The sequence below is a fragment of the Lemur catta genome, chromosome 5 (genome assembly GCF_020740605.2).
Source record: "Lemur catta isolate mLemCat1 chromosome 5, mLemCat1.pri, whole genome shotgun sequence".
NCBI lineage: Eukaryota > Metazoa > Chordata > Mammalia > Primates > Lemuridae > Lemur > Lemur catta.
In genome coordinates, this window is record NC_059132.1 from 34926321 (window position 1) to 34948608 (window position 22288).

A 22288-nucleotide genomic window follows, 5' to 3' on the forward strand; every position below is an offset into this window, starting at 1 on the left:
ATATAAAATGAAAATCCTTCACAATCCTGCTGAAATAATCACTGTTTTTTCCTTTTATTTATTATAATCAGTTTAATTAATTACGAGACAGAGTCTCTGTTGCCCGGGCTAGAGTGCCATGGCGTCAGCCTAGCTCACAGCAACCTCAAACTCTTGGGCTCAAGCGATCCTTCTGCCTCAGCCTCCCAAGTAGCTGGGAGTACCCAGCCAATTTTTCCTATATAGTTTTAGTTGTCCAGCTAATTTCTTTCTATTTTTGGTAGAGACAGGATCTTGGTCTTGCTCAGGCTGGTCTCGAACTCTTGATCTTGAATGATCCTCCCGCCTCGGCCTCCCAGAGTGCTAGGATTACAGGCGTGAGCCACCTCGCCCGCCTGATTCCCCCCACCCCTTTAAAGGCAAGGTCTCACTCTGTCAATCACAGATCCCTGAAAACCTCAAACTCCCAGGCTTGGGCTATCCTCCTGGCTCAGCCTCTTGGGTAGCTAGGACTGTAGGCGTGCACCATCCCAGCACTTTGGGAGGCCAAGGCAGCAGGATCCCTTGAGGCCAGGAGTTCGAGACCAGCCTAGGCAACATAGTGAGACACCACCTCTACAAAAATAAAAATTTAGCCAGGTGTGGCATGGCATGCCTGTAGTTCCAGATACTCAAGAGGCTGAGGCAGGAGGATTGTTTGTGCCCAGGAGTTCGAGGTTGCAGTGAGCTATGATTGTGCCACTGCACTCTAGCCTGGGTGACCGAGCAAGACCCTGTCTCAAAAAAATAATAACATAAAAAATGAAAATGTGGATAGAGGAAGGAATTTAAAACCTTTGAGGTTCTTATACAAATTAAATGAGATAATTTATGTATAAAGTGTCTTACGTACATACTAGAAGTATGCTTTCTTTTCCTTCCTTAAAGGCATAAATTATGGCTTACACTTTATTGAGGTATCTCTCATAGTACTAATGTGTTGCTCACACTCAAGGGCAGTTGTTCATACTTAATATACAACAACCAATGAAGAAGAGGAATGTAATTGTGAAAAAGTGTTAGACTGGAAGTCAAGAGACTCAGGCTGATGTTCCAGGTTGGCTTTTAACTGGCAGATATAAAACCTTGTGATAAGTCTTTTCACCTGTGTTTTTTTTTCTTCATTTTTGACGTGTCTGTGGAATATTTTTGGGAAATAATGCTATTATAGAAGTTTTTCTGGTTAATTTAAGCAGGCGATATCACTTATTCAAAACCCACATACTATTATTTTCACTTTACTCTTTATATTATATTCTTGGGTTAAATGCTTTTGTTCTGGAATTATAATTATTTGCTTTTGTTCTGGAATTATAATTATTTGTTTTTCTTACCAGGTTTAAGATTGTTTAAGCTGCATCAATGGAGCACATACAGGGGGCTTGGAAGACGATCAGCAATGGTTTTGGATTTAAAGATGCGGTGTTTGATGGCTCCAGCTGCATTTCCCCTACAATAGTTCAGCAGTTTGGCTATCAGCGCCGGGCATCAGATGATGGCAAACTCACAGATTCTTCTAAGACAAGCAACACTATCCGTGTCTTCTTGCCAAACAAGCAAAGAACAGTGGTATGTGAACATTCCTCATAAGAAATTTAAGATATTTCTCTGCCTGTAGAAAACATTATGGATTATGTTGCCCAATTTATAGACAGGCAAAATCTTCACTGTTATTTAGAGTCTTTATTAATTGGTTTTCCGATTGCAGGTTTTATCTCTTTATATTGCTGTTCCTTCCATACCTCCTACTTTTTCCTACTTCACTTGGCCTTCCTTCTGTTATTACTCTTGCCTGGAATGTGTTTCTTTCTGCCACTTTATCCAAACAAATATTAGGTAATTAAATATGAAATGTCCAATTTTGAATCAAAAGTTTAGTTTATTATATCTCAAATAAGAAACAATACAATTAATCAAAGTGTGTGCCTAAACTATCGACACAGTTTTGCCACCTTAACGGTAGCTTGCTTATGCCTGCAGCGAAGAAGCCTAGACAGTGAGTAGTGATGAAATCACAAAAGGCGTTTTCCATGCCTTGTTGAGAATTGAATATTTTTCTTGCAAGAAGTGGTCCAAAGGCTGGAAGAAGTGGTAGTCAGTTGGTGCAAGGTCTGGTGGATATGGTGGATGACAGAGAGTTTCCAAGTCCAGCTTCTGTAGTTTGAGCAGCATTGTTTTTTGCAATATGTGGTCTTGTAAGAGGATTGGCCTGTCTCTATTGACCAGTTTCAGCTGCTTAATCGCAAACGTTGTCATTAGTTGGTCCAATGGGTTGCAGTAGACATCTGCTGTAATCAGTTGACCAGGTTTTGTGAAGTTGTAGTGGATGATACCAGCTCTGGACCACCAAACAGACACCGTTAGCTTTTTTTGATGAATATTTGGTTTTTGGACTGTGTTTTGGCACTTCATCTTTATCCAACCATTGTGCCAAACACTTGGGATTGTCATAAAGAATTCATTTTTCATCACATAATGTAGATGCAATGTGACGCAATTTTCATCAATACATTGTAGAAGTTGTGCGCCTTTATGTTGTGACAGCAAAGAAAGGCAAGTTTTGAGACTGATTTCTCTTATGATGCTCATTTAATTCATATGGTAACCATCTATCCAGTCCCTTTACCTTGCTCATTTGTTTCAAATGGTTCAGTATTGTTGGAATAATAACGTCGAACCTTGCTGCTAATTCACATGTAGGTTGAGATGGATTCGCTTCCAGTATAGCTTTTAGCTCATAATTATCCACCTTTGTCTCAGGTTACCTATGGGGCTCATTGTCAAGATTAAAATCACCAGAATGGAACTTCTCAAACCATTGATGTACAGTACCATGAATGCACTGATGTGCGTTTATTAGCCACATCCTTCCCAAATGCTTCGTTGATATTTCAAGCTGTCTGTGCTGCATTGGTTACATGACGGACCTCATATTCAAAAATAACATGAATTTTTGACTTATCCATGGTTTCACAAAACCTGCTCTAAAAAAAAAAATTGAAAGATAATTACAAGCCAAAATGTACGTTTGAAAGAATGAGGATATACCTTCACAATTAAAAAAAACAAGCAAATAAAAATACCCAAGAAGTGTCAAAATGAAATGTCAGAGATATCAACTGTCAAAACTTAGTACTTAAGGTAATCAGACATTCCATACTTAATAACCTAGTAGTACATGCTTATGGGTATATTTCAAAGACTTTTCTTTGTAAAGTCTCCTTAGGCCTTTCCAGCTAGTTAAAAAAAAAAAAAAGACATTTCTTCTATTAAAGCAAAATATTCATGTAAGGTTTTTTGATACTACAATCAAGTATAAAGAAAAAATAAAATTACTTAAAATTATTTTCGTATATTTCATAGGTCTAAAAAAAGTCTGAAGGCAGCTTAGAAATCAGTGTCATCTTTTTCAGAGCACTGGCACCAACCAGTTATTTCTGCATAGTTTATTTTTGTAGGACCAGTGACAGGTTCATGTTGGCATCATACCAGCCACTGGTTTTCTGATATAAAACCCCAAGTTTTCTAAGAACTTAGGCTCAAAAAAGTTTTCTACTGTTTTGGATTAAACAAACAAACCAAAGAAACAAAAAGCAACCCACCCAGTCGAAACAGAAAAGTAAAATTGTACTGATTTTGCTTGTGGAACAATTGAGAAAACCTTAGCCCAAAATTTGCATGCCTTTTCCTTTACACCCTCCATTCTTGTTTAGCATCAGTGTATTGTGTTCATCTGAATACTCAGGTGAAGCAAGGTTCTGAGGTTGTGAACTCCAGTCCAGGGTTTTCTCAGTTTGTGTCTAACAATTCCAGTGTTGACAGTTTGCTAATGAATTTCTTTGAACTTCTTTTGTGGACCCAAGGAGCCTCCCAATTATAGTGTATACTTAGGTGCATTTTGAACTGAAGGCAGAACTCAAAAGCCCAGTTAAAATTTGAGTAAATTTGTTTTTGTCCCCTTCCTAAAAATGAAAGTTTTATAGCTGGCAAAATAAAGTTGTAGTGATCCCCTATATTTGAACAGTGGTCTTTTGTTTGCAAAGTGATTTTACCTACTGTTTCTCATTAATTTACTTCTGATCTTAAATTGAGAGGTGAAGTAGGAAGTGCGAGTGTTACGGGAAGCTGAAGACCATCTGCTGCTTCTTCTGGATGTTATTGAGACTTATCTTCTCCATCCCTATCTACTACCAATTTGCCCAGAAGGCTGGGAGACTTAATTTGGCATAGTGATTAAGTGTATGGACCTTTAAGACAGCCAGACCCAAATTTAAATACTCGCACTGCCTTTTCTTAGCTGTATCATGTAGACAAATTCCATAATATTTTGAGCCTCTGTTACCTGATCTTTATGAAGTGAGGATTGTGCTTAGTACAGTGGCTGATTCATAAGTGAGATGGTACTTGTATTTCTGAGCTTTTTATACATCTGTGTAGTTCTTCACAACCTTCATTTGAGCACAGCTGGTAGTTGGGAACCAACAGTTTAGAAGCTTGACTTCTCCTATGGTTTATGAGAAGGCTGTAGCAGAATAGGTTAGTTTCTTCTATTTCTTTGGCCAGAGATAGACCATCTATCTCTGGAAGAATCAGTTTCTTTTACCTGGCATCCAGCTTCAGGGGAGCAATGGAGGAAGGAGGAGTCATTGACAGGCCAGCACCATCAGTCAGTCAGCTTTTTCTGCTCATCCCCAGGTTGCTTCACATCTGGAACCCAGAGTGACTGGGTTTTTTAACTGATTTATTTAACTGATTTCAGTGTGTGTCCATAGGCGGTTGTAAAGAAGAGAATGAGAGAGAGGGTATCTGATTTAAATAATTTTAGATGTAATAATAGATAGTTTTTTGAGTGTTTCTTGCCATTTTTATTTTCTACACATGTGCCTCATTGATCATCTTCTTCTGCTCCCTTCTTCCATGAGTGAGGACCACTACCATGACTCACTTGATAAGCAGTTTAAAATAGAGACTCATTCTGTATGAATGGGCTTCATTACAGATTAAATGAATCAGAATCCTTGGATGTGTTGGAGGGGGAGATGGAATCTATATTTTCACAAGTTCCTCAGATGATTCTAATGCCAGCGAAATTGGGGAGCCTTACTGAATTAGAGGCTATTTAAAGACCTGTCCAACTTGGACTCTGAGACTTTTAAGGAAGTTTGATGATATAACAGATATCACTGTACAGCTTTGAAAGCATTGCTACACAGTATTTGATGCAGGTCATGATTCTGTTAGTGTGTGAGTATTTATTACTCTTCATTTCCCTCATCCTTGGTGCCTATGTAGTGCAGATCAGTGTAAGTATATCTCACTTGTTTTGTTTCTGAAAAGCTGGACATTAGTGGGATCTTTCTAAGGGTATTGCTGCTTCAAGAGACCTTTAAAATAAATTTATTATGGAGCATTTCTACAAAAAATATAAAAATTAGCTAACTGTTAGTGCCTATAGTCCTAAATACTTGGGAAGCTGAGGCAGGAGGTTTGCTTGTGCCCTAGAGTTTGAGGTTGCAGTGAGCTATGATGATGCCACTGCACTCTAGCCCAGGCAACAGAGTGAGACCGTATCTCAAAAAATTTTTTTTAAAAGTAGAGAGGTTAGAATAATGAATCTGATGTATATCCATCACTCAATTTCAACACTTAGCTAATCATGGCAGTCCTATTTAATCTGTGTTTCCACCCACTCCTTTCCATTTATTTCAACAATTCCAGATATCATTTATCTGAACTATTCTGGTATATACAAGGAACCTTTAAAGAATGTTAATTTTGTTTATTTATTTTTAAATAGGTAATTCATTCGTATGAGTCAAAAGTATTGGGTGACCTCTGCCCCTAGCTCCCTGGTTCTTTTTCCTCAGAGGCTTCCTGTGATAAAGAAATCCTTATCTGTTTGAAGAATCAGTTGGTTTCCTCTTACCCTGTTGTTCAGGACCTTTCCTTCTGCGTATTAGAAGGAGATGGTAAACCACCCAGGAGGCTATCACAATCTCCAAAGGAGCTTTTTTAATTTGGAAAAACCCTTTTTCGTTCTTTCAGATGATTGATCCCCCTGGAGAATGTTTCTCTCCCACTCTCATTACCTCCTAAATTTATCTGTTCCATAAGTTCAAATTTTTCTGTACTGTACTCTTTTAACACGGGGCCTATCTTTGTGCTTCAAAATCATTTCCAGGCAGGTAAGTCCTCATCAGTTGCCAGTAATAGCAAAATAAAGCCTTGTGAAAAACTTCTTACGTTGCCCTTCACTGATATTTTCAAATTTCTTGGGCTCATACTCACTGCCTTCCGTCCCAGACTATTTTGTTATCTCTGCTTTACATCCAAAATACTTTGCCTTGATTTGATGCCTAGTAACTGGGCAGGCACAGATACTTCCGTCCTGTTTCTTACGACTTTTTCCCTGTCCTAAATCAGCCAGAGAAAGATTGGCTGGATTAGCATTGAGATGGCAGGATTAAGAGCCAGGACTAAAAACACTATGGGCCTGTTGGATTCCTACTTGCTTCCTTCTCCCAGTGCACATATGTACATACACTCACCTCCTTCTGTGAAGGGACCTGGATGGCTGCTGTCAGCTGTTACACTTTCAGCCAAAGGAACTCTGCTGTAGGTAGTTCACAAACACTGCAAATCTACATTCTGCTTTCCGTGTTGGTTGCACTGGCTCTAGTTGCCTTACTTTTGATTAACTTTCTTGGCTTTGAAAACAAAATGTGGAGGGCTTTTATCAAAGCTCTGATATTTTAGTTGAAATTTTGATGTAGCTGCCATTAATTATGAGTAGCCTGGACTCTCACTCTCCCAGTAGGCTTCTGAGTACCCACCTAACTTCTGAGGATTAGGTATAGGGGAATATGGAAGGCTGTGTGTATACTGCTAAGGCTACCTGGTATGATGTACACATATATTTAAACTAACATTGGTGTTTGTCCCTGTAGCAGGGCTAAAGTTTTATTTTTCTACTTCGTGCTAGTCCTTCCTACTATGAAGTGCATGGGAGATGGAAGTTTTGTTAGGAAGATCAACCATTTTGTTGACAGTAGGTTGAAATACAAATTTTTGATCATAAAAACTCATGTTTGTTTATAGGTTAAATTGGCTTATTTTTCTTTCTGGCAAATGTTCATTTTGCATGTACATTTCAGTGAGTCAAACAAAATAGAGATGTACAAAGGGAAAGTTTATTATTTTATCTTTCTTAACCATTTTCTCCTGGTGTGTGTGTGTATTTTTTTTTTTTTTTTTTTTGAGACAGAGTCTTACTCTGGGCTAGAGTGCTGTGGTGTCAGCCTAGCTCACAGCAACCTCGAACTCCTGGGCTCAAGCAATCCTCCTGCCTCAGCCTCCCGAGTAGCTGGGACTGCCCAGCTAACCTTTTCTATATATTTTTAGATGTCCAGCTAATTTCTTTCTATTTTTAGTAGAGACAGGGTCTCACTCTTGCTCAAGCTGGTCTTGAACTCTTGACCTTGACTGATCCTCCCACAGTGCTAGGATTACAAGCGTGAGCCACCGCGCCCAGTCTATCTCCTGATGTAAACAGCTGGATGTGTATCTTTCCATACTCATACAACATATATAAACATATAATTATAGGTTTCTTTACCTTTGAAGTAATCTTTGTATTCTGAAAAATTGTTTCCCCTAATCAATATATCATGGACTCCTCTCCCTCCAGGTCATTATAAGTAATATAATACAGTAACTACATAATGTGACATAATATCGATGTTCCATACTTTATTCAAGTGTTTACCTATTGCTGGACATTCGGTGTTTTTCCTCTATGTGTGTCTGTGTGTTTACCATTACAGGCAATGCTGTTGTAAATGGTCTTCCTATACCCTTATATACTTGTGCATTTATTCTTGTGCTCACCTTTCCAAGAGGTGCTGCAGCTTGTGTTGGTCCTAAAGGTGCTCCTTTGCTTGTAGGTCAACGTGCGAAATGGAATGAGCTTGCATGACTGCCTTATGAAAGCACTCAAGGTGAGGGGCCTGCAACCAGAGTGCTGTGCAGTGTTCAGACTTCTCCATGAACACAAAGGGTAAGAATTCAGAAGTCAGTTTAACTCCTCCTTCAGATTAGTAAGGTTCTCCTAGCTTCAAATAATAACTGTTTCCATTTTTTTAACAAGTACTGGGTTCCTATAGAATATTGTATATTCATATACCCTTGTTTATAAAGAGACAAATTAGAAGAATAAGGTATTAAGAACTTGAAATTATTGCTTGGACACTGTCTTGAAAAATAAAATACATGTTAGATGTTGACAGTGTTTCCATGGACGGAAACAGTAATCTTAGGTGCTATTTCTTGAAACAAAGATTTTTCTTTGTGTTTGCTATAATGTATTAAATAGAGTGGGTACTCAGAAAGTGTTTGCATTATTATTTATAGTTACAGAATGCTATCCTCAGAAGATTGACTCTTATCTTTCTTTCGCCTTTTATTTTTATTCGGTTTGATGAGTACTGGATCTCTGCTGTTTGACAGACACAAGATCAAAAGGAGGAGGAGAATTTCGGCTTCAGGGAAGGCTTATAGTTTATCCTATTTCTTTTTTATTTTTCTTTTTTGAGACAGAGTCTCGCTCTGTTGCCCAGGCTAGAGTGAGTGCCGTGGCGTCAGCCTAGCTCACAGCAACCTCAAACTCCTGGGCTCAAGCAATCCTACTGCTTCAGCCTCCTGAGTAGCTGGGACGACAGGCATGCGCCACCATGCCCGGCTAATTTTTATTTATATATATATATATATATATAATTTTTTTTTTTTTTAGTTGGCCAGATAATTTCTTTCTATTTTTAGTAGAGACAGGGTCTCGGTCTTGCTCAGGCTGGTCTCAAACTCCTGACCTTGAGCGATCCACCCGCCTCGGCCTCCCAGAGTGCTAGGATTACAGGCGTGAGGCACCGCGCCCGGCCAGTTTATCCTATTTCTAATGGGGATGGCAAGATGGAAGCATTTACTCAAAGACTAGGAGTAACATTCCATAGCAGCAGAGCTGTTCATAAGTATCCATTGCTCATTATTTTCCCCCTAAAATATGGGGAAACCTTTTAGGAGGTTCTTTTAACTTCACCGTCTTGGAAAGTGGCACTTTTGTCATTGATCTTTAGCTTACATCTTTCATGTTTCAAGGAGTTCCTCAGTTTCCGAGAATAGTTCAGGGAATGAATCTACTCCAAGGGGTGATCTTAATTCCTCTCAGTTTAGGAGGCAGTTTGTTGAAGTGCAAATCTTTGGAGCACATGTCAGCTTTAGCTGGTTGTAGCCCTAGGTTGGTCCCCAAGCCAATCTGTAGTGTTACTTAAGGATTAGAAAGGTTCTGAGACAGTGGGGGCTTAATCCACTCAACTCCAAAGTTATTATATTGGTTTGGAGGTACCCTGGGTTCTCTCTAGGACAGACAAGCACCTGCAGATTGATTGATCAGAAAATAGCGCTTCCCTCCTTTTCTTCACTGTAGTAAGCAGGACTTTGGAGGGATACGGAATTTCCCAGACCTTGTATAGGGGATTTATATTAAGGAGTATATTATTTACTATTAGATAACCAGAAAAATGGCTTGAATAGGCTTCTTCTAGGTGATGAGAGAGGTTTGAATGGAGTTATATATGTTATTTTCTCTTTACTTGAGAATAATCTTCCTTCAGGAAATAGGCCAGATTAATTGGAAAAGACATGAGAAAGGAGTTGGGCATTACTTTTTAGTTATATGTGTTTAATTTTTTGTCTTGTTTATTACTCTAGGCAAAGAAAGAGTGGTTTCAGAGTAAATTTTAAGACAGTTATGTCTCCCATATACTTATATTTATATACTCGGCAACTTTACAAATTTGAGTCTATTAATAGAAAAGTACATTTCATTTGTGGTTCCTTTGTATATTTTCTAGATTGAAGTAGGCTATTGAAGACCAAATTTTGGTACTGTGGCAATATTTATAACCTGTTTCACAGGATTTTAGGATTTTTATAGGATTTTAATTTAACAAAGTACAATTTCATATATATTTACTTGATCATGAGATTGTTACATATCATTGTTTAAAGAAAACTTTAAGAGCACAGAGTACAACAGACCTTGATTCCAGCCTAGGCCCTTAAACTCACCACGTGGCCTTGAGTAAGTTACCATCTTAGAGTTCGAATTTTCTCATTTAAGATGAAGATAATAATACCTACTTCATAGTTTTATATGAATAAAATAAGTTAATGTTGTATGGATTGGATCAAGTAATGTTTATATAGCATGGAATAAATGGTAGCTGTTATTTACATTTGACTCTTACCTTGTTTAAACATTTCTCTTTCATATTATGTTTTTAAAAAATGCTTTTTAGTAAAAAAGCACGTTTAGATTGGAATACCGATGCTGCCTCTTTGATTGGAGAAGAACTTCAAGTAGATTTCCTGGATCATGTTCCCCTCACAACACACAACTTTGTAAGTTACAGGTCTCCTCTCTTTGTTGTATGTTGAGTGCTTTGCCTGGCATAATAGGAATTTCCCAGAGGTAATAAGCATATATATTGTTTGATTGTTTAAAACTCAAGTTATGCCATTGCTTACAATAAGGCAATTTAGATTTCATTAGTCAGATATATACTTTGTGAATCTTACAAATGCTAGAAGCATGATCCTTCATTTTGTAAAAAACTCTCTGGTGGGGGCTGGCAAGGAGGAAATTACTGTGTCTTTTCTCATCTTTAATTTGTTCAGCATAATTTATACCTTTGTTCTTACAGGCTCGGAAGACGTTCCTGAAGCTTGCCTTCTGTGACATCTGTCAGAAGTTCCTGCTAAATGGATTTCGATGTCAAACTTGTGGCTACAAATTTCATGAGCACTGTAGCACCAAAGTACCTACTATGTGTGTGGACTGGAGTAATATCAGACAACTCTTGTAAGGCATTTTTTTTTCTATTTTTTCCAAAGAATGTAGAGATAGGGAGTATAAATACTTTTAAGGGTGCTTATTGTACATTTTGACAAATTTGGACTCTAGACTTGTTAAATGAATTGTTGTGATCCAGAAACCATCTGCTTTCGAAATGTAATAGTTCTGAAACTAACTAGGTTTAGTGTGGCATTATAACTCTATCAAATAGAGATTGACATTGTGGTTCAGTATAGAAAAGAACAAAGGAATATGCAAACAAAAAGAATTTTGGCTTTTCTCTTTTGACAGTATCATCTACTAGGTTGCTAGTGGACACTACTCTGTATTTTGTTGAATAGGCTGAACAAGCCATTGACATTGAAAAGGAGCAGAAAGCATAGTTGATGCTATTTTCTTCACCTCAAACTGGAGAAAACTTTATTGTTTCCATTAGCAGACAAGCTAGTTACCAAAATATATTTCATGTAGACAAAACATTTCATTATTTTACTATAAAATTTAAAGTTTAAATTAAAAGTGCACTTTCCAAATGGCCTTTTAAACACTGTTAACAGGGATATAAAGTGTTGAAGTTTTATCCTTTTTTAAGGATACTAGAAAAACCAAGGGAATGTTATTAAACCATGGTGGGAGCAAAAAACCCAGGTTTTTTGTTTTCATGATTAGTCACATGTTGATTTTTGAGTGAGTTTGGGTAGCATAAATGGCACAAGCTTTGGCGTCCAACAGATGTGTCAAAATCTCAGTGTTGTCATTAGCTGTAACCACCCCTGAGCCTCAGTTCATGCAGCTGAAAAAGGGCGTATTACTCTCCTTACATTGTTTTTGTGAAGATTAGCTGAGATAACATATGAAATAACCACAAGTGCCCAGCTCATGGAAAGAAGGTCCCTAATTAATCCCTTTTCCTCTTATTTATCAGTTTTGGTGCTGAATATGATTTATTCTTCATATTGTAGTCTTTTCACCTAGGTGTTTCTAAGATAGAATGTTTCCAAAAAAGCCCTATATGATATAGGTTGTAAAATGCCCTACTGTAGCTTTAAAAACATCATTTTGATATAGCTAGACATTGGAACAGTATTTCCTAGAAATGCACACTGAAGTTTGTGTGTTCATTGGCAGGTCAATATTATTCACATTCTGTAATCATTCAAACCCAGTCATTTGGGATGGTGGTCCCTTTACCTCTAGGTAGCCTAAAACAGTCAAGGGAAATGTGATTGGGAAAAGTTCAGTTTGAGTAGCTATAAGTTTGCAAGGCAAGACAGGCTGATTATTTCTGTAAAATTACTGCAAATCTGTAAACTAGTCTTTCCCTGCTTTTATTTAGATTGTTTCCAAATTCCGCTATTGGTGACAGTGGGGTCCCAGCACTGCCTTCCTTGACAATGCGTCGTATGCGAGAGTCTGTTTCCCGGATACCTGTTAGGTAATTTTATACCTAATAGCTTTTCTTTTGGAAAGTTACATCAGGGTGGATGGGGTTGGAAGGCCAAATACAAAAGGCAAGAGTTCCTTAGCATTCCCTCCCCTCTCTCTGTGTAAACCTCTTGCTGCCTCTGTGGAATTTGATACTCGTATTACAGCAAATGTACAAGTTTCTCTTTGTGGTCCTGTAGGTCTTAGATTCTGGAAAGTGACTTTGACTACGTACAGTTCTTTCTGTTATCAAAGCACATCCCTAAATATCATTACATTTTAAAGAGCTAGACATTCTGCTTTCCTCAATATGTAGTGAGTTGAGCCTCAATAGAAAGGGTCCCCAAACTGAATACAATGATTCAGTAAAATTAAAACCCTCAACTTTGAAATGTTTATTATGGCTTTGCATTGCTAAAACCGTGGTATTTAATAGACTGTTGTTTTTTAAAAATCTAATTAGATTTTTGATATAAATATCTCTTCTAATATGTCTGAGTTTGCACATAACTTGCTTCACTCTGTTTTCTAGCTTTAAAATCAGTTTTGTTTGATTCATGTCTTGCTCATTGTTACACATGAATTTGGAACCAAAGTAAAATCTATGTTTTTGTCCAAATTATCTTGCTTTAATGTATATGTAATCAGATGGCATTTAATGGCCTGTATAAAACCACCACGGCCCATATAAAGCTGCCACATGGTGGCTTATGTCTGTAGTCCTACCACTTTTGGAAGCTGAGGCAGGAGAATCACTTGAGACCAGGAGTTCGAGACCAGCCTTGGCAGCATAAGGAGACCTTATCACAAGAGGAAAAAAAAAAATAGCCAGGCATGATGGTGCACACCTGTAGTCCTAGCAACTCGGGAGGCTGAGATAGGAGGATCACTTGAGCCCCAGGAGTTCAAGGCTTCAGTGAGCTATGATCACACCACTGCACTCTAGCCTGGCTGACAGAGCAGAACTCTGTCTCTTAAAAAAAAAAAAAAAACACAGGCCAGGCGAGGTGGCTCACGCCTGTAATCCTAGCACTCTGGGAGGCCGAGGCGGGTGGATTGCTCGAGGCCAGGAGTTCGAGACCAGCCTGAGCAAGAGCGAGACCCCGTCTCTACTAAAAATAGAAAGAAATTATCTGGCCAACTAAAATATATAGAAAAAATTAGCTGGGCATGGTGGCGCATGCCTGTAGTCCCAGCTACTCAGGAGGCTGAGGCAGTAGGATCGCTTAAGCCCAGGAGTTTGAGTTTGCTGTGAGCTAGGCTGACGCCACGGCACTCACTCTAGCCCGGGCAACACAGCAAGACTCTGTCTCAAAAAAAAAAAAAACAAAACAAACAAACAAAAAAACCACACACACACACCACAGAAAGTACCATGGAAATTGTTAAAGGGAGCATATCTCAGAAGAATGAATTTATACTGAAAGGATAGATATATATTTGTGTATGGCTTTTATTTGTTTGAAAAGCAAGTATGCCCCAAAATTGTACTTGCCTCTAAAGATTAGAAGAAACTAGGCCTCTGAAGCCATAAACAGAGAATTATTTGGGAAAGCAATTTTTCAAGTCAATGGAAAAATTTCCCTTTGGAAAAACTAGCGTTTTATCCCTGGAATTCGTATGTGGGTGTTACCTGAATTGAACAAAGCTCAAACAGATCTTTAGAGCAAATAGTGAAAATATTATACTTCTAATGCATGTTCCTAGTTTGGTTGGTGGAAGAGTGTCATTGGCTGGAAGAGGCCAGTGATTAGTCTCACAATTAGATATTGCATTCTAAAAACTGAATTCCCAATTATTTTGTGTGCTGGTTAGAGGGGAGAAGATGCATAGTGGGTAAAATCCTGGCCATCTTGTAGATGTGCTCAGCAGGTCTAACTATGTGTTTAAATAAAATCTGCCTTAAAGTTCTCTAATTTAGTCTCTAAATTAAACTGGGCACGTTCTTGCTAGCTTTGTAGGTGGTGGTGTGGTTGGCAGATGTTAATCTGTTCTTTCCCAGAAATGCTATAAAATTTGGAGTAATCTGTAGAGATGATTTATTAAAAAGAAAATTTATAATGTATTAGTCTCCTTTTCATTGAACTCCAAGCACATATACTATTTCCTTTTCAAAAATTTGCATGCAGAAGCACCTAGGCAGAAGCACCTATGGCACATATTTGAAAGAATGAACCATTTTGTCAGGTTGTATAGGTAGAGTTTGCCCCTAAACATCTTTTTGTTTTGTTTTGTTTTTGTTTTTTGAGACACGGTCTTGCTCTGTTGCTTAGGCTAGAGTGCAGTGGTATGATCATAGCTCACTGCATCCTCAAACTCTTGGGCTCAAGCGATGCTCCTGCCTCAGCCTCCTGAGTACATGGGACAACAGGCATGTAACACTATGCCCTGTTAATTTTTAAATTTTTTGTAGAGACAGGGTCTCCCTAAGTTGCCCAGGCTGGTCTCAAACTCCTGGTTTCAAGCAATTCTCCCGCCTCAGCCTCCCAAAGTGCTAGGATTACAGCATTTAATGAAGTAGGTAGTTAGAGTACCAGTGGGAGGCCTGAGCGCCAATCATGGAATTTTCTTTCTCCTCCTCATCTAGTTCCCAGCACCGATATTCCACACCTCACGCCTTCACATTCAACACCTCCAGCCCCTCCTCTGAAGGTTCCCTCTCCCAGAGGCAGAGGTCGACGTCCACACCTAATGTCCACATGGTCAGCACCACCCTTCCTGTGGACAGCAGGATGATTGAGGTAATAGGGCCCTTTGGGGGTGGTGATGAGTATCAGTCAGTTAATGTGGGTGGGGTGGATTGTTATGTCAGAGAGTTTTGAGTTTCAAACCTGAGGAAGAATGTTCCAGCACTTTCTCAGTTCTCTGGACTTCTAAAATTTCTTTTTTATCCATACCATCTTTATTCAGACTGGCTGAATAATCCAGTTAGTATCATTCAAGTAGAAAACTAAAACTTCCTGAAGAAATGTTGCCATTTAAACTCATTCTTTCCATGTCAAATGTGAATAGGATTTCAGTGAGCTAGTGCATAAGGTACATAAAGATTAGTTTCATTTTGGTGTGGGAAAGAAAATAATGGTGATGGAGAACTACAGACTCTCTAGAAGTCTTCTAAGTGATTTTATTTAGAAATAAGAGGGTAGAGTCCTAGGATTTTAATAAGCAGGTATTTAGGAAGATATAAAAGTGCCCAAAATTAGTGTTTTCAAACTGCTTTTTCTTTTCTTGTCTGTTTGGTATTTTCTGTTTGTTTATTTGGTTTACTTTCTGCTTCATCTTTAATTAACAACTGAATACACTTAAACTACTTCCTTTGTTCTTTATTCTTCTTTATTTCTCATTGCTTTGGACCAGAATAACAGCCTGAATGCTTCTCCCAGGGCGTGGTCCAGACGATTTTGTTTGAGGGGAAGAGTAGGTATTTTTCTTCATGCCTTTGCTTTCTTGTAATTAACAGGATTGCTAAGACTGTCAGACAGTAGACTATCAAAAATGAAACAATTGCTAAGTTAAATTTATATTTCTTGTTAGACCTGTTTTCATGGTTTCTTTTGGTAAGTAGAGTATGTAAGAGTAAAAAAATATGGTGTGTAGTATCACTGATAAGTGGAGTAAATTTATCAAGATAGGCCAGATATGGTGGTGTGCACCTGTATTCTATCTGCTTAGTTAGGCAGGAGGATCAGTTGAACCCAGGAGTCTCAGGGAGCTAGAATCATGCCACTACACTCCAGCCTGGGGAATATAGTGAGATCCCATCTCTTTAAAAAAAATTTTTTTTTTTATCAAGTTGGATTTTGAGGCCAGGGGCATTAAGATTAAAAAAAAAAAAATCAATTCCAGGCCAGGCGAGGTGGCCCACATCTGTAATCCTAGCACTCCAGGAAGCTGAGGCTGGAGGATTGCTTCAGACCAGGAGTTTGAGACCAGCCTGAGCAACATAGCAGGCCTGTGTCTCTATAAAAATTAGAAAACTTAGCTGGGAGTGGTGGCACACACCTGGAGTCCCAGCTACTAGGAAGGCTGAGATAGGAGGATTGAGCCCAGGAGTTTGAGGTTGCTGTGCCTTTGAGGACACCACTGCACTCTAGCCCAGGTGGCTGAGCAAGACTCTGTTTCAAAAAAAAAAAAACCCAAAACGAAAAACAATTCTAACCAAAGTCTAATGTTAGATTTATTAAGTTGGTGCTGGCATCAGTATTCTATTTACACATTAGAAACCAAGTGTGTCAGTTTGGTTGATATGCCCTGAAAAATCCTTTATTAAAAGCTTGCCAGAGATAACTATGTTCTCTCTGCATCATGAATTGTTCCTTGAAAACCTCAGGGACACCTGCCACATCAGGCACAGTTTATCTCACTCAGACCGCAAATCCCGTTTGACATACTTGTCCTGCCACTATTGTGAAGAGGTCATGTATAAGCTATGAATTTTATTTTTTCTGCATGATTTTTTCCTGTGTAAATACTCAAATACTTGGAACATTAAAAGTGAACATTTTAAAATTTTTATTATAAAATAAGTAGCACAGCTGTTGTGCTTAATTCTTTTTGTACTTTAGAAGCAGAGCAAATTTTGATTCCTATTATTTTTCATCAAATGATTCAATATTTTTAAAGTGGACATTGTTGCTTTATTTAAATTATTTGTAGTTCTCTTTAATATTTAGATTTAGGATGATAGAAAGATTCTTTCTAGGGTAAATTGATCCAACTATAGAAATTAGCACAGTATAGATAACGGGGTATATAGTGGATACAGGAAAGAAAATTACTCTGACATTAAGAAAAAACTTCTAGCATATGGGAATATAATTCTGGTTAATAAAAGTCCATTATGCTATGCTTTGACTCAACTAAGAACAGATTAGTTGGATAATGAAGCTACAGCTGCTGAATATTCTATTGAAATCCAGATTAATTTTGGCCAGTGTTTTGCACACCTGGCAGTTATCCTGTGGCACTTAAAAATATATGGATTCCTGGGCTTCCCACCTCCCCTTCCCAGACATGCTTAATCAATCTTAGTGGCAGGTGGTGAGGAGGGAATCTTTGTTCTTAAACACCTCTTCAGGTGATTCTGAAGACTAGCAGGTTTGGGAACGAACCAGAACTAGGCTTTGTGGGGGATGGGGGGAGTAGCTTGGTTTATGATTATTTTTTTCTTGTGAAGATGTCATTGACTGGGTGCATTCTAGTAATAGTTATGTGGAACAAGTCTGTACCATGGTTACACAAAGAAAACAGTAGGATTTTCCAGAAAAATATCCTTTTTGAGGATATGGGGGCCAAGTGGTTTTATATTATTCTAATATAAATTCTACTCCAGGTGCAAATTTTTAAAGTTAGTTAGGATTTAGGTCTCTTGGAGGCCCTGGCCAAGGTAACCTTTGACTTCTCTCACATGAGTAGAATGTTACTAATTTCAGATCTTACCCATAAGGTATGAGGCCGCATTTTGTGGTGAAAGAGGGCTGAGGGCTGACATCCATGTATGATGGTTTCTGGTTTTATTTCTGCCACCTACTGGCTATGTAAGCTTGGCCAAGTCTCTTTACCTGTTCAGATGTGCTTTCTTATATGTAAATGTAGGTTTCAGACTAGGGGATTTGTGGTCTTTCCAGCTTTCCTTGATGTTAGGCTTGGATAAAGTATGTAGTCATGGTGCTTTACCCTTATCAAATCCAACTTCTGGTCAATTTACCCTAACTCGTAGTGGAGTAAGAGTGGGCTTGGTGAGCTTGCCATAGAATTCTCAATTTTTTGTGTGTGTTTTGACTCCCAGTGGAGCAAGATTCCCAAGCTTTAGAAAGATCTCAGCTGATAGTAACTTTGTTAGTTTTCCTTGAAAGAGTATGTTTGTTGTACGTATTGTTTTCTTTTGAGAAAAAGAATGTTTTTTATTGTATATGAAAATTTAATATCAATCCTTCTAATATTTAATGAAAAACTAATCTTGGAGATATTGTCCACTGATATTTGATGAATTTAATCAAGGAAAGTTGAATAGAGTATGTGATCAGATTTTTTATGTTTTAGATGTTTTATAATTCGTTTTGTTCCTGCAAATCCTCCTCCTTTCTTTTCCCTCCCCCAGAGAAAATCTTTTCTGGTGTACAAGTTGACCAGCTTTCCTTTTCTGTTTCAGGATGCAATCCGAAGTCACAGCGAATCAGGTACTTTTCTATAGTCCTTTAACAAATAGTAATGGGCTTTTTCTCTTTATGCTGTGTATCTTCTGTTGGCTTATCCATGTGTGGATTCTGTTTGTCTTGTCTATTAAGCCTCACCTTCAGCCCTGTCCAGCAGCCCCAACAATCTAAGCCCAACGGGCTGGTCACAGCCCAAAACCCCTGTGCCAGCACAAAGAGAGCGGGCACCAGGATCTGGGACCCAGGAGAAGAACAAAATTGTGAGTATGAACAATAGTACCTCCTGCTGATTAGTGTTCAGTAAGGAAAGCCTAGTTGGAAATTAGAATGCTTTTAACTTGTTTGGGGAGAGGATTATAATCAAATACATTTAATGGAGATTATAAATGTCAGTGCCATTTTTGGCATGCTTGCATCAGACAACTTGCCAGTTTGCTACAATTAAAGTGTTATTTTCTTAAAAGACAGAAATTGAAAAGATATGGGAACAGATAGGTTTGTGTTGCTCCCTTTCTTCAATGCCCTCATTATTAACAGACTTACCATTCCATGGAGTATACTAATGATCTCTACTTGTTTCAGAGGCCTCGTGGACAGAGAGATTCAAGCTATTACTGGGAAATAGAAGCCAGTGAAGTGATGCTTTCCACTCGGATTGGGTCAGGCTCCTTTGGAACTGTTTATAAGGGCAAGTGGCATGGTAAGTTTGGGGCCCTCCCTTTACTTCAGGGCTCTAGGGAAGACAAGTTTCAGTTCAGAGTGGGTCTGGAGGAGAAGACTCAGTGTGCTCCTTGGCTTGCAGCAGCATTTTCCCATGGATACTTGGTTACATCTACAGATTGAACTTAATAATATGTATCTCTGAAATTTCACAGCATTCTTTTTAGACTCATAGTGTTTTAATTAGCATCATAAAGTTCCCAGGATAATTAGAAATTAGTGAAAAAGATTTGACCCCTATAGCCAAATGTCTTATAAACTGATTAAATACAGTCTGCACATGGGACATGCTTTGAAGCTCCTTAAATGAGCAAGCATCTGCTGCTATGGAGGTAGCATGGATTCTAGAAACTTAAAGCTGGGACGGACCTTTAAGAGATTTTGCATGCAGGAAAACTGAGGTCCAGAGAGGGGAGCTAACTTGCCTGTGGTCAAACAATTGGGCATATGAAAGCCAGAAATTTCCTAAAATTGCTTCTTTTTGCTCTGCCCAAGGATTAGTTGTGAGTATCCCTATCAAACAGGGAATGTGTAGACTTAATTCTTGAATCTGTGCATAGAATTGGTGTTCTTATTTTAATGGAAACATGTTGTCACTTGGAAGAAACTATTTAACTTCTGTAGCTACTACCTACAGCTTGTGTATTTTGGCAACATTTAACATTTTGGCAACGTACTTAACATTTCTCTATCAGGTTTTTATTGCCTCTGGCTTTAGGACTTTAGCAAATATAGGCAGTATTTACCCAAAAAGTCATCTCTTCTAAATTCAGATTATAATAAAGCAAAATCTTCAAGTGCCTAAGTGACTGTATTTCTGCTTTGGATGCCACTGTACTTATCTTTATAGATAAACGGGCAAAGATTGAGCATCAAATGAGTATTTTCAACACCTTCAACATTAAAGTTCAAGGTGTTGAAAACTAAACTAAGAAACACTACACACTACAGTTTTCTTTTCTTTTTTTTTTTCTTTTGAGACAGAGTCTCGCTCTGTTGCCCAGGTTAGAGTGAGTGCCGTGGCATCAGCCTAGCTCACAGCAACCTCAAACTCCTGGGCTTAAGCGATCCTACTGCCTCAGCGTCCTGAGTAGCTGGGACTACAGGCATGCACCACCATGCCTGGCTAATTTTTTCTATACATATTTTTAGTTGGCCAGATCATTTCTTTCTATTTTTAGTAGAGACGGGGTCTTGTTCTTGCTCAGGCTGGTCTCGAACTCCTGACCTCGAGTGATCCACCCGCCTCGGCCTCCCAAAGTGCTAGGATTACAGGCATGAGCCACTGCGCCCGGCCTCATACTACAGTTTTCTGAGTACCTTGTTGCTCCTTAATACATGGGTTTTTGCCACTTGAAACTAATCATCTGACAGATTTCTGGTTCTTTAATGAGACTGGCACAGGACTGAACATTTGTATATTACATGTAGGATGATTCCTTTTCCTTTGAAAATTGCATTTAATATATACTGTTGGCCTGCCTCCCAAGTCCTAGAGAAATGATACTGTTGCTGAATATTTTAGATGTCAATGTCATAAATATCTTGGGGAGATCCCTTAGGAAAGAAGAACATGAACATTTTGTGGGATAGAGTGCTTATATCTGAGATAAGAAGGGTGCTAGGGATTATAGGAGGTAGAGCTGTGGATATTGTTTAGTGCTTCCATGGGGAGCATTTGATCATTTTTATACCACATTTTAAAAGCCTCAGCTAAAAGCTAATAGATGCAGTTTAAGTTGTGCCCAAATTTAATTTTCCTCTGCTCGAGTCCTTTAATTTTGGATTCATAATTTTTCAAAGCATTAGTATATAGTATTGCATACGAACTTGTGTTTTCTCTCAATAGTATGAGCTTTTAAAACTATGATAAGATGTATTTGTTACAGTGTTACTTAAATAAAGACTACTATTAATATGTAGATAACATGTCTTAATGTTTTTAAGAGTCTAGGACTTTTTAAGTTAGAGTCTCAAAAGTAGAGGAGTGAGGAGCAGTGGCCTTTTATGTCATCCTTTCAGAGAGCAAGCCATAGTCTATGGATGAAGAAGAGGAATGAGCAGTCAAGGAAACCATAATCCCTAGATTAAGTGTTTTGTGCTTTTTTAAATGGCGGGGGGGGGGGGGAGCACCGTTCTGGTTCCTGTATATAAAATAATGTTCTCTTCAATGTCTTAAAAATTACAACTGTTTTGGTGATTTTTGATTCAAAATTTTTTGAACTCAGCCTAGCCAGCTGTGGAAGTGAGCAGAAAGGGTCTCAAAGCAACCAGAATAGAGGCCTAAGATGCATGAACTAACACCCACATATTTATGTAAAGGGGAGACCCTCAGGCCCAAACTCGGAGGCTGCTTTTGCACGTAAGTTTGAGGTCAGATTTGCCGGCCTTTGCTCATTACAAATGACACGTAAAAGGGTTGAAGCCAGTCTCAGATGTTGTCAGAATGATGGCAGTGGGAATAATCACTGACAGCATGAGAAAGCAGAAAACCCCTCTAACAGATCTGCAAACCTAAGAAGAACATTCTTGGGCCACTTAATGGGGCCTGGTGCAGCCCACATCTGGAGAGTCCATCCCAGCTGAGGGCGGTGACTGGGGTGTATAACTATGACTGAGTCAATAAGAAGACAAGGAATGGTGTTCATTCTATTCTGTTTTAGAAAGTAGAGTCGTAAATAATAAGTTTAGACAATCCCAAATGGTTAAAGCAGGAAAATGACTTTGTGTTTAAAAAGTTAAAAACATTCCAAGTTATATTTGCCTCTGACTTTTGCTATTAAAGGAAATTAAGAAGTTCTGGTTTGATATGTAATACCTACTGAATGAACTGTCCTCCATAAAACGTTACCTTTGTCATTTGTATCACTCGCTAAGGTTCATAAGTACTATCCTTTAAATGTTGTAAGATCACCAGCTACAAGGATATTTGGGTAATTCCAGAAGGAAAAGATAAGGTATTACTGTACAACTTTGTACTCATCAGAGAAATGAGTTTGAATAGAGAGAAGGGAGTGAGCATTAAGTAGTATTACTGAACACCTATTGCATGGAGTATTGG

General features: G+C 38.5%; 1 protein-coding gene across 3 annotated transcripts in view; it reads left to right on the forward strand.

The window, feature by feature from the left end:
• The window catches only part of RAF1 (Raf-1 proto-oncogene, serine/threonine kinase), a 75756-nt gene that overhangs the window by 42758 nt on the left and 10710 nt on the right, over nucleotides 1-22288 (forward strand). For 2 of the 3 annotated variants that reach the window (XM_045551508.1, XM_045551509.1), the window contains exons 2-10: nucleotides 1356-1587; nucleotides 7962-8074; nucleotides 10371-10473; nucleotides 10776-10933; nucleotides 12264-12362; nucleotides 14940-15093; nucleotides 18504-18531; nucleotides 18640-18767; nucleotides 19090-19207. In XM_045551508.1, the coding sequence (XP_045407464.1) occupies nucleotides 1381-1587; nucleotides 7962-8074; nucleotides 10371-10473; nucleotides 10776-10933; nucleotides 12264-12362; nucleotides 14940-15093; nucleotides 18504-18531; nucleotides 18640-18767; nucleotides 19090-19207 (1108 nt within the window). In that variant the 5' untranslated portion in view covers nucleotides 1356-1380. Of the gene's footprint in view, nucleotides 1-1355; nucleotides 1588-7961; nucleotides 8075-10370; nucleotides 10474-10775; nucleotides 10934-12263; nucleotides 12363-14939; nucleotides 15094-18503; nucleotides 18532-18639; nucleotides 18768-19089; nucleotides 19208-22288 lie in introns of those variants that run through there. The other variant, XM_045551510.1, reaches the window with a different exon arrangement.